The sequence below is a fragment of the Drosophila bipectinata genome, chromosome 3L, assembly GCF_030179905.1.
Source record: "Drosophila bipectinata strain 14024-0381.07 chromosome 3L, DbipHiC1v2, whole genome shotgun sequence".
In the NCBI taxonomy this organism is placed as follows: Eukaryota; Metazoa; Arthropoda; class Insecta; order Diptera; family Drosophilidae; genus Drosophila; species Drosophila bipectinata.
In genome coordinates this window covers 10,098,971-10,117,568 of record NC_091738.1, presented here as the reverse complement: position 1 = coordinate 10,117,568, position 18,598 = coordinate 10,098,971, and the positions used below count along the sequence as shown (strand labels likewise).

General features: G+C 45.9%; 1 protein-coding gene across 8 annotated transcripts in view; it reads left to right on the top strand.

The window, feature by feature from the left end:
- LOC108130175 (rho guanine nucleotide exchange factor 5) overlaps positions 1-17,333 on the top strand; it is a 42,238-nt gene extending 24,905 nt beyond the window's left edge. For 3 of the 8 annotated variants that reach the window (XM_070279564.1, XM_070279565.1, XM_070279566.1), the window contains 12 exons: positions 9,078-9,263; positions 10,228-10,785; positions 11,557-11,654; positions 11,713-11,807; positions 11,866-11,987; positions 12,149-12,526; positions 12,585-12,812; positions 12,870-13,214; positions 13,269-13,950; positions 14,039-14,210; positions 14,928-15,032; positions 15,332-17,322. In XM_070279564.1, the coding sequence (XP_070135665.1) occupies positions 9,078-9,263; positions 10,228-10,785; positions 11,557-11,654; positions 11,713-11,807; positions 11,866-11,987; positions 12,149-12,526; positions 12,585-12,812; positions 12,870-13,214; positions 13,269-13,950; positions 14,039-14,210; positions 14,928-15,032; positions 15,332-15,665 (3,303 nt within the window). In that variant the 3' untranslated portion in view covers positions 15,666-17,322. Of the gene's footprint in view, positions 1-132; positions 448-3,678; positions 5,695-9,077; positions 9,264-10,227; positions 10,786-11,556; positions 11,655-11,712; positions 11,808-11,865; positions 11,988-12,148; positions 12,527-12,584; positions 12,813-12,869; positions 13,215-13,268; positions 13,951-14,038; positions 14,211-14,927; positions 15,033-15,331 lie in introns of those variants that run through there. The other 5 variants (XM_017248523.3, XM_017248524.3, XM_017248525.3 and 2 more) reach the window with 5 other exon arrangements.
- The last annotated feature ends 1,265 nt before the right edge of the window (positions 17,334-18,598 follow it).

Here is an 18,598-nt window from a genome sequence, read left to right as displayed (position 1 = left end):
GCGCATTAACTTTGCTTATTGCCGGCAATAAACTCATTTACGTAGCTTTCATCCTGCTGCCAGGACTCATCTCACTTACAGCTACAGATACATATACGGGTATTTGTGCAGTTACAGATATAGATTAAAGTACAGGTACTGTGCCCAAGTACTTAACGCGAGTGTTTAGATGTAAGAGTGCGGGTGTTTAGTGGGTTGGCGCGCGTGTGAGAGCAAAACAAACAAAGCCAACAAAGTAACAAACAAACAAACAAACAAAACCAACCCAGTGGGAGGCAAACAAATTGCAAAAATAAATGTGCGGCAGGAGGCAGAAGCAGCAGCAGCAACAACAACAGAAACAACAACGACTCAACAAAAGGAAAAGGACTCGAAAAAAGAAGAAACAAAAATCGGAATCGGAATCAGAATCAGAATTGAAGAGGTCCCATTAATGAACCAACCCAGGTGAGTAAGTTCAGGTGGCAATCATCAAGGAGTGGGTGCACAAAGAAAAAAATCAAATAGTCCTTTAAAGAAACAATAATCAGAAAATGTCCTACAGGATACTGCCCCTTTCCAATACATTTTGAATAATTTTTATAATGATTTTTTTCAATGAGTTTTGGTTCTTTGTTTTTAGTGTTTTGATAGAAAACCTTAAACCCCCCTGATAGCAACATGATGGATGGGCATTGTTTTGTTTTCTTTTGGGACCAGTTGTCAGTTTGTGTTTGCACTCTGCACTTTGACCCGATTGGTAAAGAATCGACAGCCCCCGCCGGTTAGCAGCAAAAGTTAGCAGCCACCTCTTTGCATAAATCACAGACCTATCGCAGGCTATACGGTTCACTCTGATAACTTTAAAAATCAATTTAGGGGCCCCCGATGTGTCGCCGGCTTCAAAGATTAAACTTTGCCACTGACACGGGACGGTTGGTTGGTTGGTTGCCTGCCACAATTGGCGAGAGAAAGGCCTCGACTTGGCTGGCTTTTGGCCTGGTTTATCGATCAAACGCCCGCTGCAAGTTGGCCAGGTGGATGCGGTTCTCCAGCTCCGGCTACATACCTACCACCCCTCGAACTTGGAAACTTTGGTGCGCCTTTTGATTGCTCAGCAAAATGTTACATTACCACAGCCACATAAAAGCTGGCCTGGCATCGTAATAATGTTCACGAGCCTGGGCCACGCCGGGGGGCATATTTCTAACTCAACCTATAAGATTCTGACGAGTGTCTATATACAGTGGTGTGTCTTAAAATATAACCTTGGTTTCCTAGGGCAAGAGTCCTTGAGAGCTTAGAATAGAGGGAGCCTTTACTGTAGCGAAAATCAACTTATCGGCTGGTCAGCGTGCCGAGTAAATCCTGCCGCGGCATAAATCGCTCATGGACGCCTCCGGGCCGCCGGGTGGGGACATAGTAGTGCCTATTTTAGTAAGACTTTCTGCCACTTTGAGGCTACGGCATCGGCACCGGCAATTTGTATGTGATTCACGTCTTCCGAGTGCGTCAGCGAGGCTTTCGATATCGCAAAAAGGTCCCAGGATAGGGCTGCCCCACTGGGTTGTGGAATCAGGGGGGGCGCCTGGAAATGGCATGGGCTGCGGGTTCTTATGCTGATGACATCATAACAATAAAAATTAAATTGTTGCTGCTCTGACAGGCAGCGGAAATGACGGCGGCTAGTTGTTCTTGTCGTGGCGGTGGTGTCGGCGGAATTGAAAAGCGCCTTGAACTCGCTGCCTCATTGGGGTCACCCCCTTCGCCAAAACCCCGTGCCGCGAGGCTTTGAATATAAAATTTTATCGCAAGACACACATTTAATTTCATTTAAGAGGTGGAGTGAGGCTGGAGTGAGGCGAAAAAACATGTTCGTTATCTTTAAACGTTCTGCGATTCCGCCATGCCGTGATAAAACGAATTTGGGAGCTCGTGCCACACCGAGTCCTGTGGCACGGCATGTTTAAATTGGTTTAGCAATAGACAGCAATTATGCAGGGACGAGAATACAGTCGGTATGCTTTATTTCCAAAAGCCAGGATAGTGCCAGTGCTACGTTTTTTTTGTAGAAAAAGTTTAAGCTTGAAACCCCTGGAGAGGAAGGAAAAATTCCCAGTGCAAATTCTGGCCAAAACAAGATGAAATCACATCATGTCACTGTTTTTGCTCGACCTTTAGTGTGAGGATGTGGGTATCCTTTGGCTTTGCAATAATGTGATTAGGAGCAAGCCGGCAGGAGCAGGAGCAAGCCAGGACCCGGGGGAGCATGTCTGTCGATTAGGCAACGTGTTAAGAACACTTAATTGAAAATAACTTGTTAGATGCCAGCTTTCCAAAAGGGGTGACCCATATACACCACCCATCCAAAAAACTCCACCCCCTGACCTGTCAGCACCACCCCTTGCCCCCCTGTCCATGTGTGCGTGGCATGAAAGATGGTTGGCTTTATTAAAGGCCCGGCTGAACTCTCGGTGTTTCGGGCCAGCTTAATTATACATTATTTTGGCCTAAACAACGCCCCTGCTCTGGTGAACAGCACACAGGTCCTATCCTCTGGCTCCTGGCTGGGAAAAGCTTTAGGATTGAGGACTGAGGACTGGATGGAGGCACGTTGCGTGCTCGAGAGGCGTCCAGGCGTGTGCAATGATTTATTTGCAACAGCCAGGGGCACGCTGTGTGGCAGGCTGGCTGTCAACTCTCGACCTGCCACACATTACGCACTTTGTATGTTTATTTACTGTTATATTTATGTGCAAATAATATTAATAACAATAAAGTTTTCTGGCCCGTTTTATGGCCAAGTTTTCTTGGCCACCCCTTCTACCGGGCAGGAACCTCTAGGAAAAACAAGAAAATAGGTATATCCAAAAAAAAAGGGAGATCTTAAAGTTAGGTTGCGAATATAAATGCACGATTAGGCCGAGGACGTGACCCGGTGAGGCATTAGGAATCAATAAAGGACCTGAAATGTAAACGGAAAACCAAACAAAATATAGGGTCTAATCTGTAAAAACGAAATAAAGTAAATATTATTGCTCTGAATTCGTGATTTAGATGTTCAGCTTGCCAACTCACTAATTAAATGGTCTCGTTGATGAAACTACAGCATCCTGACGTCCTGACATCCTGGCTTGTGTCCTGACTTGTATCCTCCGCCCAGATATTGCTTTCCGATTCTGGCTGATTAATTCAGTTTTGCCAATCGGTTGACAGCCAAAATATGCACATTGATTAAACTTTTTGGATTTGGCAATCGATTGGCAATCGCTTGGCATCTCTCGCATCTCGCATCCCGCCAGAACCTAGCCCGGACTCAACCGGGAAATAATTTCAAAGCCCCGGGGCCAAGCTCCTCGACGTTCTCTCATTTGAAATGCTAACACGTTTCCCCAATTTCCATAACAACCGAAAACTTTAAAACTTGCATACACAAATCGAAGGGCGAAAAATAGCAATAACGCTTGAATATTATGGCTGAATGGATTATCCTAAATTGATTTGCCCGGAAAGTGGTGATTTGCATTTAGCAAGGACATGCAAATTTTTTACAGAGAGAGTTAGTAGTCCTTGACACAACTGATTAGCTACTTAAAGGGACCTCAACTTTGAAGCACTCACTCCTTGATATAAAAATTCCAAAAAAAAATAACATCAATAGTTAATCTTTATCCTGATTCATTTATCCTTTAATTTCAGCAAACCAACGAACATTAAAAACATAGTATAAGCAATAAACGGAAAAACTAATTTTAGATAATATCGCTTTAAACGTACTTAGTGTTAATCGAAACAAACGACATACATCTTAACGTGTATCTTGGGGAAAATCAACGCTTTATAAATTAACGATTTAGTGAGTAACTACTTACGATTACCAGCGACCAGCTAGCATCTAAATTAGGGATAATCCGTTGGGACACCCATCCGGAAAACGAGAACCACCAACCACCACGGCGAAGGGCGGCCGTAATGGGTGGTGGCTTTGCGGCGCCACCGATTACATTAGCCACCAAACAGCGCCCGGCCTTGGACCGGGCCACCGCCCATTCGGGGGATATGCACGAGAAACTCCTCGACAAGGAGGACAAGACTGAAAGGACCAATTTGCTGGGACGGTCCAAGGACTCGTCCGGCGGCAAGCACGACAAGCCGCCCAAGGAGAAGCCCCCCAAGCAGCAGTCCAAGTTCGCCGAGCGACTACGCCGATCTTTCCGACGCGGCGAGCATCGATCCCTGGAGATCAAGCGTCAGGATCCCACGCCGGAGGAGCTGCGGGCCAAAAGCCGGGCCACGCCCCCGCCGCAGACCGACAACAACAATCGATTGCCCTTCGCCTTCAGCCACCTGAACTTGCCGGGCTTGGGCTTGGGAGTGGGTCTCGGTGGCCACATAAACCCCGCCCTGCTGCTGGACAGCCCCGACGAGTGCACACCGCCGGAGTACGCCTACCAGCATTTGAGTAGCGTCGCCACCACCAATTCGAGCACTTCCTTGGAGAGCAGCTGTGAGCTGGGTGAGCTGAGCGGCTCCCAGACGAGTGTCTTCTATTGGGCCTCCATGGGTGGCGAAGTGAGCACAGTATCGGGAGGAGGAGCAGGCGCTGGAGCAGGTGCAGGATCAGGAACAGGTGTTGGAACAGGGGCAGGCTCCGCAGGAGCAGCATCATTGTCGAACGAAAACCAAGAACGAGATAGACGGCGACTGGAAACCCAGAGCAGCAACCGCAGCGATCAGCAGCCAGCCACCACATCCGCACCCGCAAACAGCAGCCGGAGCTGCAGCCTCACCAGCGAGAGCAGCTCCATACGGCTCACCCGACTCCAGAACTTCCTCTTCAAGAGCAGCAACGAGAGCTCCAGGAGCTGTCAGGGCCACTCCAACGAGGGCTTCACCGTGTCCTCGCACAACTCCTCTTCCGGAGAATGGGAGCAACTCGGCGCCTACCTCTCCAGCAGCAGTGGAGTGGGCGGGGGCCACGACTTCCAGGGCAGCTCATTCCCCGAGGAGAGCACGCCCGAGGAGACGGAGGGCATGCTGCCGGCAGAGACCAGCAGCGGAGCGGGCACCTACTACCAGTACACTCTGACCTCGCCGAACAATCCCTTTCTGCCGGAGATCACGGCCAGGACGTACCACAGCACCTACGACGAGGACGAGGCGGTGGAGGGCGGTGGCTGCCTCGGAGGCGACGCCGTGGGGGAGGAACTAGACGGCAATGTGACCTCGGTGAAGTACGGAGCGGGTTCGCGCTCCGCCCAGCTGCCCACTCCTTCGTACAGTCGCGCCGGATCGCAGGAGTCGACGCACAGCGAGGGAGGCGCCAGCTGCCCGCCCGGACCGAGTCCCAGTCCCGCGTCCAGCTCCTCCTCCACGCCGGGCAGGCACCGCCGCAAGCTCTTCAGCCTGAACTCACCCACCCGACTGCTGCACCACCAACAGCAGCAGGGCGGAAGCGGCCACCACAGTGGCTCACCCCCTTCAGTAAGCAGCAACGAGGGCAGTAGCAGCGGCAAGTTCAACTCCGCCAGCCTAGTGCGGAGCCTGAATCCCTTCCTGCCCAGCGTAACGTCACCAAAGAGGGCGCCGCTGAAGCAGGCGGCGGTGACGTCACCCGGTTCTGTGACCCCTGACCTGAGTACAAAGCGCGAGGAGTTCCTGCGGGCGACCATGAAGATCTGCCTGGTGGTGTCGCCGCCGAACAGCAAGCTGCAGGTGAGTCCGCGCGGAGTCCTCTTGGCCACGTCGGCCGAGTCCTGCAGATGGTCAACAAATTATGCGCGGCCCTAATCAAATGTTTACTTTGCGAAATGAGAATAAACATATTTTCACTCTTATGTCCGCTCGTATTTTTGTTTTATTTCCTTCTGTTGATTCGCTTCTCCGTGCTCATGTTTGTGTTTTAAGTTCGGATATTAAATTACGGAATTACCCGCGAAAAACACGGATATATAATTTGCTACGGCCGTATGACGTAAGCCCGGAAATGAGCCTGCAGCTGGAAAGTGGCTTTAAAACCGGGCCATAAATGGTTTTTATTTTCTTTGAAGTTAAATCTTGATTTAAGGCATTAGTTTAAGTTTCATCTTATAAGTTCTCTTATCTTGCATCTTATATCCTTTGATTATTTAATTTTCTTTAAAATTCAACATCTCCTACCTTGGGAAATATTCAAACCAATTAATTGTTTATTATCTAATAAAATATTCTTAATCGAGAGCTTTAATTTTTCGCTTTCGAATGCATAAATTCCATAAAGTTCGCCCATAGATTTTATGGTCGAATGGAATTGCAATAAAAGCGACTCTGGTCGCAGCCATGGAATACTTTCATAAATATTCTAATGGAGATATTTCACATTACGTATACGCAGTGTGATTGCATAGAAACTAATGCGAGTGCGTGTGCATTGGCGCAGGAATGTCTGGTTGGGGGCGGTGGCATGGGGAGTGGCATTTCAATTGTCGCCGAGCCGTACTTAGGGGCATTAACGCAAGTGCAGTGAAGCAATAAATTGCACCAGCGATTTGTATTTGTCCGCCAACTTGCCACAGTGGCAACAGTATGTTCTGTAAGCCGCCATCCGACAAAATGCTTTCATTTCCCAAAGAATATCTCTATTCAGATTATCGTCATTCCATTACAGCATTCATGGCATTCATTCGGCACACTCCTACTACATACTTGGCCATAATCATAATTTGGTACGTTTATAACAAAATCTAATCCTATTAGTGGCATGCCGTCTTCAAGGACATAGAAAACAGGATGAAAACAATTATGGCAAAACGAGAAAAATAAGCAAAGTGAATAACTGGCCTAATAAAAATGCCAGCCTGGCCAAAAACCAGTAGCAGGAGCCATCTTTAAGATTATTGTAAACTTAGTCGCCGGAAACATCATTTGTTAGCCACGTCTAAGTTAAAGGACCCAAAGTGATTTTCCATGTTACGTGTCCTCGTCGACCTCGGTCCTTGTCCTCTTTTGCCAAACACTGACCCCTTCAAGTAACCATGTTAACAGCAAAGTTTCCCAACCAGTATATATATTTTAACCGAGCCCGTGTTAACTTTGGCATCCAATGATTAGGCAATCACGTTGGCAACGTTATGTAGAATGTGTAGTAACAGGATAATAGAGTGAATTATTTATAGCCGCATTGCACTATTCATACTGAATATATATACAAAAAGGAATTATTATTTCCGCAACTGGAACTCTACAATGGTAAAGTGTTCATTTTATGAGATCCTGAAACTAAATTTCTCGTGTGGGAAGCTAAATGCCAACCGGAGCTAAGCGTCCAAGTCAGGCAAACCGAAAAAAGTTAAGGATAACTAAGCATTAGACTAGAAGTTATCCTGTAATTCTAATATGGGTTGTAATACAAAAGTCTCTCATTGGATAGCTTTGTATCTCTAAAATCCTTTTCGGATTATTTTGTTTTAGTTTCGATTTTTTTTCAAACTTTCTTAAGGACCTATATACCCTTAAGGATAACTAGAGACCTTCAGCCATGCCGCAGTGGGCGAACAATTCACAATATAACCGGAAACAAAAACATAAACCAGAGTCACTGTGAAAGGGCAAGGAAAAGTCGCGGCAGGATGAGGGCCGCCAGCTGGAAATTGCCAAAACAGAATGTGAAATATTGTCGTCAGCAGAAATAAAAGACCATGCCAAAGACCAGACCAGGATAGCGTATCCTTGGGCGCCCTTTGGGTGGTCCTCTGTGCCCCTGCCCTCTTCCCGGTCCTTTGGTCCTTGGCTATGGCCTGATGATTAGCGGCATCAGGGGGCATAAATGGCATCCGTCTCGGAGCTTAAATTCTCGCAGCTAACATTCCATGCATTCCGCACACAGGAAGTTCCATTTGATGTGCCAACGAAGCCCTAGGCAATCCAATTGAAATTAATTCCCGAAAAAAATACAAAGTAATTAACCAAGAATACTTAAATATATTTTAGTTTTAAATCGGGGGAGTGTGTCCTGTTTTGGATCCTTTTGTGTGGTTAATGTAAAGTTAAGCACAAGGTTTTTTTCCGTCAAACGCAATTTAAAGCAAGGCATTGAGACGTGCTAGTGCTAGAAGGGTGAGGATCCTTGGCGGAGGACCCTGACTTTGGGCCAGCTGGGGGGCACTTGACTGATGTAATCTCAGTGCATTAGGCGAGGACAGGAAACCTTCGAGGACACGTCTAGGGCTCTCGGCCGCAGGCGCAATCTTTTTGTTCTCGATGCATCTTTTGGCTGACGGTTCACTACTATACTCACCCTCGTCCTTACCCTTGCCTTAGTCCTTCGTCCTCGTTCTCGTTCTAGTCCTTTTGAGCAGCCAAAGCTCCCCCAAGCGGCCTGCCACGCTGCTGCAAGCAATTTATTTTTTCCCGGCAAATGCATCGCATTGTCTTGCAACGCCCGCCGACAAAAGCATTTAAAACATTATTCTCTGCATTAAGCGCGAAATATTCAGTAATTCGATGTGGCTCCACAGTGCCTTGGATACAGTGACTTGATGGCTTTGTGTGGGACCTCCTTGGGATGTTCAAAATCACCACAACAGAATATATACAATAGGGTGACCGGATAACGTCTAGCAAGGCTTTTTCAGTTTCCAGACAAGAGGAACTTGGCCTGCGGCACTTCAGACTGGCTGGAAATTAATGATACGATAATAAATCAGTCTTCTGGATGTCTCCAAAAAACAAGAGTCTATAAACAACATTGTCAAGGAAATTGGGTTTTATAAACAAATCAGAGGTTCAAGTAGGGGATTATTTTGGATATAAATAATTCATAAAGAGCTTTACTTTATAATCTTTTACTTTTCGTTTGAAAAATTCATTTATATTTTTGAATTCATCTTGCAACTGCAACCATAAAGGGCCAACATTCATCCGCTTATATTTAAATTGCAATTTTTTATTTGAATAAAGAACATGGAAGGGTGAACATATAAAAAAATTGCAAATAAAAACAATATGTGAAAAGCCATCGATAACGTGAATAAAATTTAATTATAAAATATCTGCGCCACGCTCCAATGATTCCCCCACCGATTCTCACATACAGATTTCCGTTACCATTTCCATTGCAGCTGAAATCGAAGAGCCTGACGCACTTGGATGGCCTCGACTCCGGCGTTGTGGCCTGCCAGCACGGTCCTCCGGGAATCGCCACCAGTACCAGCACCACCACCGCAGCCTCCGCCACCGCCACCGCCACAGCCGGCGGCGCCGCAAATTCCGGAGCACCCGCATCGCTGGGCCGGCAGGCCAATGTGGTAAGTGTGGGCGGACCAAGGACTCTAAGGGGCGTCCAGAGGGTAAACCTCGGCTAGGACTTGGCCTGGCCACTTAGTCAGCACATCCATCTTGCCTAGAGAGTGTGTGTGCACTGAGGAAACCTATCGAGAAAACTATTCAAGTTTTTAAGTAATTCAGGTTGATTTTCTCAATAGATTCTCTCAGTGCATGCACACATAGTGTATAGTGTATAGTGTGTAGTTGATACTGTAGCCACTGTAGATTCGCTATTCGTGGGTTCTCCCGACCCTCGAGAGGAAGTCCTTTCGCAAATTGATAACAAATTAGTTTGCTTGCTGTTTCTGTCTGTCTCTGATTTCTGTCTATTTTGATTTAGATTTTTTTTTATTGCTGTTCTAAAGCACTTTGTGTGTTGCTGTCATTGATTTACGCACAGTCAGTTACTTTCTATTTTTTCCATTTGTTCTTTTATTTTTTGCACAAAACTATTTGTAACAGTTACTCATCGAAAAACTCGCCCCGTGTCTTTTGTTGTCAGTTTTAAGCGAAACGTGACTTTTCCAGGATTCGTCCTGAAGCTTGTCTTCATTTTTCTTTTTCGTCATTGGTTGGTAATTACTGAAGTTGGAGATTTAATAGAAATCTCTAATTGTTTTAAAGATTATTTTGTTTTAAAGAATTTCTGTCTTTAAAATCTAGTTATAGTAGAACTTTTTCTAGAATCTTTAGAAGCATTATTTTAGTTTTGTTTTCTATAACTACCCATTGGCTTAAGATATTATAGAAAATCTTTAAAGAATCCAAAAAACTCACAATATCTTCTCTTCTCTGTTCTATTTCTTTCTCTCCATCTATTTCTGTTTCTCCTATGACTTTCTCTCTGTGTATCCTTTTTGCAAAACTATAAATTTTTGGGTTTTATGTATTTGTTTGCCGACCTCTTGAAAATCGCGCTGATATATCGGGCCACTTGCCCGACAGACCTCCCAGGCGGTGAAGGCCGAATCCCCTGCGGCCGTCGCTGCGTCCCCCTCGGCTGCATCGCACCCACCTCACCACACAGCACACCCACCACCGGCACAGCCTCTGCCGCACCACCCACCCACCATATACACCCAGGCACCGCAGATTGTGCGGCGGACACCGTCGCTGATGCTGTCGCTGTCTCCGACGCTCGACGATACCACGAAAACGGCCAGTTCCTCCTGCTTCGGTGCTGGACACTCCAGTTCCAGTGCCGGATCCCTGCACCAGCACCACCAAAGTCTGTCCAACCAGCAACAGCAACCACCCAGCAGTAGCAGCAGCACCCCAGCCACTCATGCAATACCCTGCTCGAAACACTTTCAGTACCAGGAGGTGGCTGCCACATCCTCGACATTGAGTCCCTACAGCACCAGTGCATCCTTCACGACCGGAGCGAGCGGTGGCGGAGGCTTGACCTCGCCGGCCGGCTGCCCCACATCCTCCAGTGCGACGGCGGTGAAAAAGAAATCCTCGTTCATGAAGCGCAAGAAGCCACTGCTGACACGCAGCGAGGTGAGTCAGAGAAGGAGAATCACCTGAAGAATCACCTGGGATTGCCAAAGCTTCACAATCAGAATATCTTGTCGCGCGCCTGACGAGTATCCTTTCCGGGGCGCGAATGGCTGTCAAAAGATGTTGAATCGCCCTCCTAATTACACTCGACAGATGGATGGTGACTTTTGGTTGGAAGGGCGGGCGGCAGGATATGGGCGGGGCGAAAGGATATATTTTTAATTTCTTTATTTGCCTTTGTCGCCTTAATCAGCAAAGTTGTCGTTGTTGTTCTTGTTTTTGGTTTTGTTGTCCTCTTTGTAGAACTTTCCCAGCTCGCACACTCTTTCCCTTTCCACTACTTTCCCCTCGTCCTTTCCAAGGACTTACTTTCCTTTTCTTTGGTTTCTGTCACTTACCAAGCGAAGAATTCCGGCTGGTTGCCCGCCGCCAACATAAATACGGAAAATATTTCTTGATGTTTGCTTTTATTTCAGTAGTTTCTGTGGGTGGACAGGGGAGGGGCTAAGGGGTTAAAGGGGCCTGGGTGAGTACGGCCTTGCCCACCCCCTTTACCACCCAAAATGCAATCTTCACACTTACTCAACGAGATTGCTTTGACAGTTGAAAGTAATTTTTGTCAGTGGACTTCTTTGCGGCTCATTTTCGGGGAGGAGGCTCTCTCTCAAGACATTGGCTTGGTCCTTGAGATTTCTGATTACATTTTGCTTTAACTTTAAGGACCAACCCTGGAAATGAGCCTTATATTATTGGTATCATTCCCTCGTTTAGGTATCAAGTTCCGAATTCTTCTCCGTGTCATTCTGTTTGGACTCCTCGCAGCATCCCGATGAGGAGTTTATTCCAGCCACCAAAGGTGTAACTCTACTGTGAGTCCTTGACATGATTTTTTTTAAATATTTTTCTAAAAATGAATAAACCTTTCAGTAACGCACTAAGCCACGCTCTGCGTAGGCGGAACCTTAGCTTCTCACAGATCACAATCACAGACAATAATCCCACGCCCAGTTTTTTAGATGCAGGTATGCCTCCGAAGAGTGTTCGTTTCGAGCTTGTTAGTTGACTTTATCCTTTTGGCAGGACCTTCGCTGCTACCCGTTTCAGTGGATGAACAGACCGATGTGGAGAGCCTGGCTGGACACCATCTTTGCATCACGGAACGTGGCAGCAATCGCAAGCCCCTGCAGAAGGCAGCCTCCTTTGTAAGTTTTCCTCGAAACCATTGAAGGTAGAAGGATAGGGAGAAAAATAAAATACACATTTAATTAAATTACGCCAAAAGGGCGGAATTTTTTTCTTTGTTTTCATTAAAGTGAAAAGAATAGTTACCAAAACTCTCCATTAAATAAAACATTTTCCACAGGGCTCCCGACAACCGCCACCCCGACTGCTGCCCTCCGTTTCCACCGAGGAGACCAGTGAGTCGGGCGTGGCCCCCGGGAAGCAGATCAAACAGAGATGGTCCTCCATCTTCGGCATCAAGAATCCCCAACAGAGCCAGCTGTGCGAGCTACTGAACAGCTATGCCAAGAACGGAGTGCCCCAGCGCCCGGATGGCCTCACCTTCGATCATCCGGATCTAGTCAATTCGCTGGCCTACCTCCAGGACATGCACAAGTCCTGGCGCGACTTTGTGGAGAGTGAGGCGATGAGTGAGAGTGAGATCAAGATCCAAACGGCCATTTGGGAGTTGGTGACCACCGAAGTCTACTACATACACGCCCTCCAAACCGTTACGGATGTAAGTTTCCCAACAAAACCCCCCCTAATCCTTGTGTGAACCGGAGATTGCCTTCCAGTTGTTCCTGGCCTGCTTGGAGGCTGTGCAGGAGGAGAGACTGCTAATCGATGTAGACCAGGCGCGTCTGTTCTCCAATGTCCGAGCCGTTTGTGAAGCCAACATCAAGTTCTGGACCCTGTGGCTGTATCCCATGGTGGCTCACAGTGTGATAACCCATGAGCCTCTGAGATGCGCCTTCTTCCAGGAGGGTTTCATAGCCTTCGCCTCCATCTTTGCACCCTATAAGGTGGACACGCCAAACTTTACGTTTCTATTTCTTAACTAAATATAATATTTTTTAAAGATCTACTGTGCGGAGCAGAGCACCTGCCAGTTCTACTGCAAGGAACTGAACCAGAACAATGCCCTGTTCACCTCCTATTTGGCGTGGTGCGAGTCGCAGAAGATGTGCAACCGCCTGCGGCTCGCGGACATTGTGGTGCGACCCATGCAACGCCTGACCAAGTACAGCCTCCTCCTGGCGGCCATCAAGAAGCACATGAGCGACGTGGACGAGATCGAGGCCATTGACGGGATGATCCATAGTGTGGAGAACTTTGTGTTCAGTGTCAACAACCACTTGACGATGCGCCAGGAGAACGAGCGGCTCAAGGGAGTGATGGTGCGGATAGAGTCCTATGATGTGGTGGTTAGTATAAAGATTTTATTCCAAATCAATATGTAGTCTATGTGAACCATTTAGGACACCAACAACGAGATGCTGGACAAGCTTATTAAGCAACACAGTCAAATGTTCGACCTGTGTGCTCCCATGCGGGGAGTTCCCGCCTACCAGGTGCGTCACCTCTTCATGGAGGGCGACCACAAGTTCAAGGACAACCTCGGCAAATCCGATGTGCACTGCTTTCTCCTGACCGACATGCTCCTGGTGTGCAAGACCATAGCCAAGCGGGGACTGGGCGCCCTGAAGGTCATCCGGCAACCGTATCTGACCGACCAGCTGGTCGTCCAGCTGGCGCCGAACAACACACTGAACTGTGTGTACCTCAACGAGTTCCAGGTGGCCACCACGGCGTTCACCCTCCAGTGCACTGAGGCCAAGAACTGGTGCGACGCCCTGTGGCGGGCCAAGACGATCTACCAAAGACTGAAGCGCGGAGCCGGCGGCGGAGGCAGTGGCACCGGTGGCAGTGGTACGGTGGGCGGGGATGGCTTCCGGTTCGGTGGCAGCGGCATCAGCGGCGGCACTGCCGACTCCCTCGGTGTCCGCAAGTCGCCGCTGAACTCCTCCATCTGCAGCCATGTCTCGAGTGCAAACAACAGCCATAGCGGCAGTGTGGAGTGGAACGATTCCCGCAACATATCCGTGGACATTGAAAAGACAAACTCGGTGTCCAGTGACGAGGGCTCCAGCATAATGACGGGTAAGTAAACCATCTCTTGCCTTTAATCTTAAGGATTCTAATGTTATAATCTGATGTTTAAATCTTGAAAATATTTCCTTAAAAACAGGCAACCATGGAGTGTCCTTAAAGGGCAACCAGCAATTTATTAGCGGCCTGCACAAGGCCAAAATGGGCATGATGGGTCCACTGTGCTCCAAGTCGGCCAATACGCTATCCGTGCAGCCGTTGAATCACCTCGGCCAGAGCCTGCCCAACCTCAATATGCATCACAGTAACACGTAAGTTGCGTAGATGGGTGCACCACCGACTGCACCACTCACCATTGACCAGCTTCTTACTAAACCAAGCAAGCAAGCACACAAAATAAATCGCCACCAAAAACCACACTCATCTTCCGATCATCCGGTCACTAAGATCACCAGCTCAGATCCCCCCGCCCAGTCATGTGTGTGATCGTTCCATGGGATCGGACTCACATTGTTTATGTTGTACCATAATTTTACATTTAGTCATCTTATTTATACACTGTTATTAGATAGTACGTATTATATTTTATAAAAGGAAAAAAACTTAAAATAAATATTTTTATTGTCAAATGTACGACTTGGATCTCTATCATCCATTAATAATCATCTGCAACACCGAATCTCATTTGTGCTAATTGTTTATGTTTTAAAGACTTGAAAAATATCCTGGAAAAGGTTTCCGTTGTTTTTTTTTTATTTAATTGTCTGCTTTAAAGGATATAACTTCTGTTGAAACTATCCTAGCCAGGATATTTTGTTCTTCGGTTACCGAAGTTATCCCCTTTTATGTTGTCCTTTTTGCCGCCAAACTAGGACTTACACTATTATTATCCCTGCCCACTGCTTGCCTTTTCGTTTCCGTTTCCGTTTCTGCTTCCACCACTCCCCCCCAAAATATCCGAATATGAGACCGAATCGGTATCCGAACCGCCAGCGTACTCTTTACAGTAACCTTTGTCCTACTTGTAGTAACAATACCCTGCTCGTGCCCGGCACCACAACGAGCCACTCGGGCAACATGTTGTTGTCGCCCAGCCACCGTGGCATTTCCTACCCGCCGCCGAGCCCCACGAGGTGAGTGTCCTTACAGATTAGAACCCCTTCCAGTGCCGTCTGTTTTTGCGCCGTTTGTAACCCTTGTGTATCCTGTGTCTCTGTCATCTACTCTCCCAAAAAAAAATACAAACTCCAATCTGCTACCTGTCGCCTTACCACATGTGCATCGTCTTGAACTCGAATCTGAACTCTCATAACCCTCATCCTGCGCCTCCGCCTCATCGCTAACGACGCCCTTGCCGCATCGCCATCGCCTAACCCGCCGTTGCTAATGCGTGTCCTTCGTCCTGTCGTTCCCGCTCATGTGGCTACCCCAGAGTCCCGCTGCGCCGTGGCATGGCCTTCTCCACCTCGACGAAGAATCCGCCTCTACGCAAGACCCGCAACGTCACCTCCCAGAACAGTATTAACTGGCACCAGATCCCAGCCACGCCCACACCGACGCCGCCCAGCCCCCGATCGCAGCACCCGGCCCCGGGCGCTGTCTGCCTGCAGAAATCACTCCCGCTGATGGTGCCCAGCGAGGGGGGACCGGGAGCCGGCCATCCGCTGCCGCCGCCCCTGCACAAACAGCTCTCCCACCAGGCGCCGCTGCCCACCTCCAACCACAACCACAATCCGAACCAGTCGAGCACCGAAACGGACGTCTGATGGGGTCGAGGACGAGGAGTTCCCAGGATAAAGCCGCACTATGTACTTACACATAGATCTGTCACAAACTACGAAAAGCAAGTTGCTGGTCAATGAGCACTATATCAAGGCACTCGAAGATAAAATGTTTTTAGAAAATTGCCTTTAAAAATTAGAGTTTTTAATAATACATCTTTTAAAAATAGCTTCTTTAAAAAGTTTAAAAAAAGGATCAAATTCCTACATCAAGGACTCTTTCCCATTTTTAAAGATAATTTTCTAAAATATTTTGTCATGCGAGTGTAAGACATTGTGAGCTTGTAATGTGAAAACCGCACTTTTGGGTCCAAAGCTGATATTGTACTAATATACATTCCATATCTAACACAAAACCCCCCCATTTCCCAAAACCCATGGCGAAACTACAATTTCAGAAACTAAAGCTCCGCACATTCGCCACTTTTATTCTTCCCATAGCGATATGAAGACAAATAAAGTACATGTGTAACCAAATGGAAGTTAGTAATACTTTTTACCATAAAACCATAAGTAAAGCATAGTCCAAATGCCATATAAACAGAAACCTATACTTAAATCGAGATCACAAGCTTTATAAAAGTGTTTCCATACTATTCATGTAAGTTGTTACTTTTCATAAGTAGGTCAATCCAATGTTATGTTCAAAATAAATAAATAAACAGACACACACAATATATCCAGTATATATCTTAATCGTTGCATGTTAAGTACTTCTAAAACACCTTTAACAAATTTTATTTAATTATTTCCCAAGGGGTCTTTTAAGTTTGTACCAAAAAAAGTTATAAGTAAATGTTACGTACCAGTTTGTATACCAAAATAGAGTATTAACCGATTTTCGGTCAACATTTGTTTAGGAAATTATCATAACTTAATAAATAAACTTTTAAAGTATGCCGTATTATTCTTCCAAGACATAAGATTATGGTTAGGATTAAATTTCTATCATTATTATCCTTATTGTCATACGGGTGATACACATTTTATTCACGGAAGTCGGCAGTTTAACCCAAAAAGCTCTCAACATTAATTAGTCCTTGTTGATTAGAGTCTTAAATAGTTTCTCTAGCCAGTTAGATCGTCTACATTATCGGATAGGATAGCTAGGTAAGGCTTAAATATTGTTCTTCCTTCGAAAAGTATTTAGTTCTTTGGCATGACATTGCTAAACAATTTGTACATATTATCATGGGAAAGCGTGGCATAAGTTCTAAATTACCTATAGAGAGAATATTGAATACAAAGAATATAATATAAATATACTTAATATAGTTTATATTTATATTGTAAAATATCGAACACTATGAGAGGCATGTGTTGCACAAAAGTGAGCTACAAAATTGTTACAATATACACACAACAACCGCAATACAAAGTGTTAATTGTATTTTAATGTACGAATACCAATTACCAATATCTAGGGCTGCATAGAGCTGAGATCGTATTTTAGACTCGTGATTAGTTGGGATTATAAACATAACCTTTGAAACAAAAATAAATAAACTCTTTTCGGACTAGTCTGGAGAATATATGCATACACAAATACAGAATACGTGGTACTTAGAAGTTGAACTTAAATGTTGTTGCAACTATATCAAATTGCAATTTATTTACAAAAAGAAATACATTAAAAAACATTAAAGAGTAAAGTGCAAAAAAGCTTTATTTACACGCTTGAACAATAAATATCAAAAGTATTTGTAAAGTAAACATAAACCCTAAATGTTTTCTTCTGGTTTGATTCTTGACTCTATGTGTGGTAAGTACCCCCTGATCCGATGTTTATTCCCGAGAAATTGCCATTTAAAACCAATTACTATCCGAAATTGTCCGAATAGGTTGCAAGTTGCAAACAAAAAATCAGTGCAACTTTTGTGTGGCATTAAGCAAACTGCAGTGGACAACATCGCTTATTTAACCATTAAAAAGTTTTGCGGCAGCTGCAGCCCAGTGGCCAAGTGGCAGGAACATCGAAGCAGAAGGGCACGGAGCCAAGGATGCAACTTGATAAATGAAGGGCCATCATCCAGGGACAGTAATGCCATTCAAAGAGCCATTACTAATTGGCCGACTCTTTTTTGTATAGGATTCGCATAATGAAGCTGGTTGGTAAGCCAATATCGAGCGACTGACTAGCTTTAAAATCTCAACTGAAATTTAATTAAAAGGACATGACTTGCTTATGCAACTTGTTCTCAGCTAGTTCCCTCAAATTCCCTGTATGGCCAAATGGCCAAGGTCGTTTTGACTAATAAACCCGCAGCTTTAGAGTTCCTCCTCCAACGAATTAATAAACTCGTTTTGCTCATGATTATCCTTGGGCTCTCCCCGAATCCCCCAAGCTGGTGAGAACCCTTGAGGCAGGCGATGCATGCAGCAGCCAAGTGGATTATTTGCATGCCACGCCCCATATCCACACAACATTCAACCTCTATCCGCCCACTTATTCCGCTCTGTTCACGGAGGGCATTATGATAAATGTCGTAATCCTGCGATAGAAGTGTTATGGCTGGCAGTTAGTCAGGCTACGTCTGCCACTGCTACGGCTACTGCTACTGCTACTGCGACTGCGTTAGTTATATTTGAACAACATAATGGTAGTCATAAAAATACGCAATTTACGAGCACACTCTGGAACTACAAAACCACCATTGAAATCCTGCGAGTCTGCGGTCTCATTTCACGAATTCGCACATTTGCAATGCCAAATGAAATAATTTTGAATGGGGTTTTTTCAGAAAGGGTGTTTAAAATTAAAATTAAAATGTATATCACTTGTACACCCGCATCTTTTCTTTCTAGTAAACTTAATATTCTCAGACACTAGGTGGCGAAAATTCTTCATAAAGCTGTCCAACAAAGTGCAATGTTTTACGTGATAAATTCCGGACTTGTATTATCCGCCATGAAGCCAC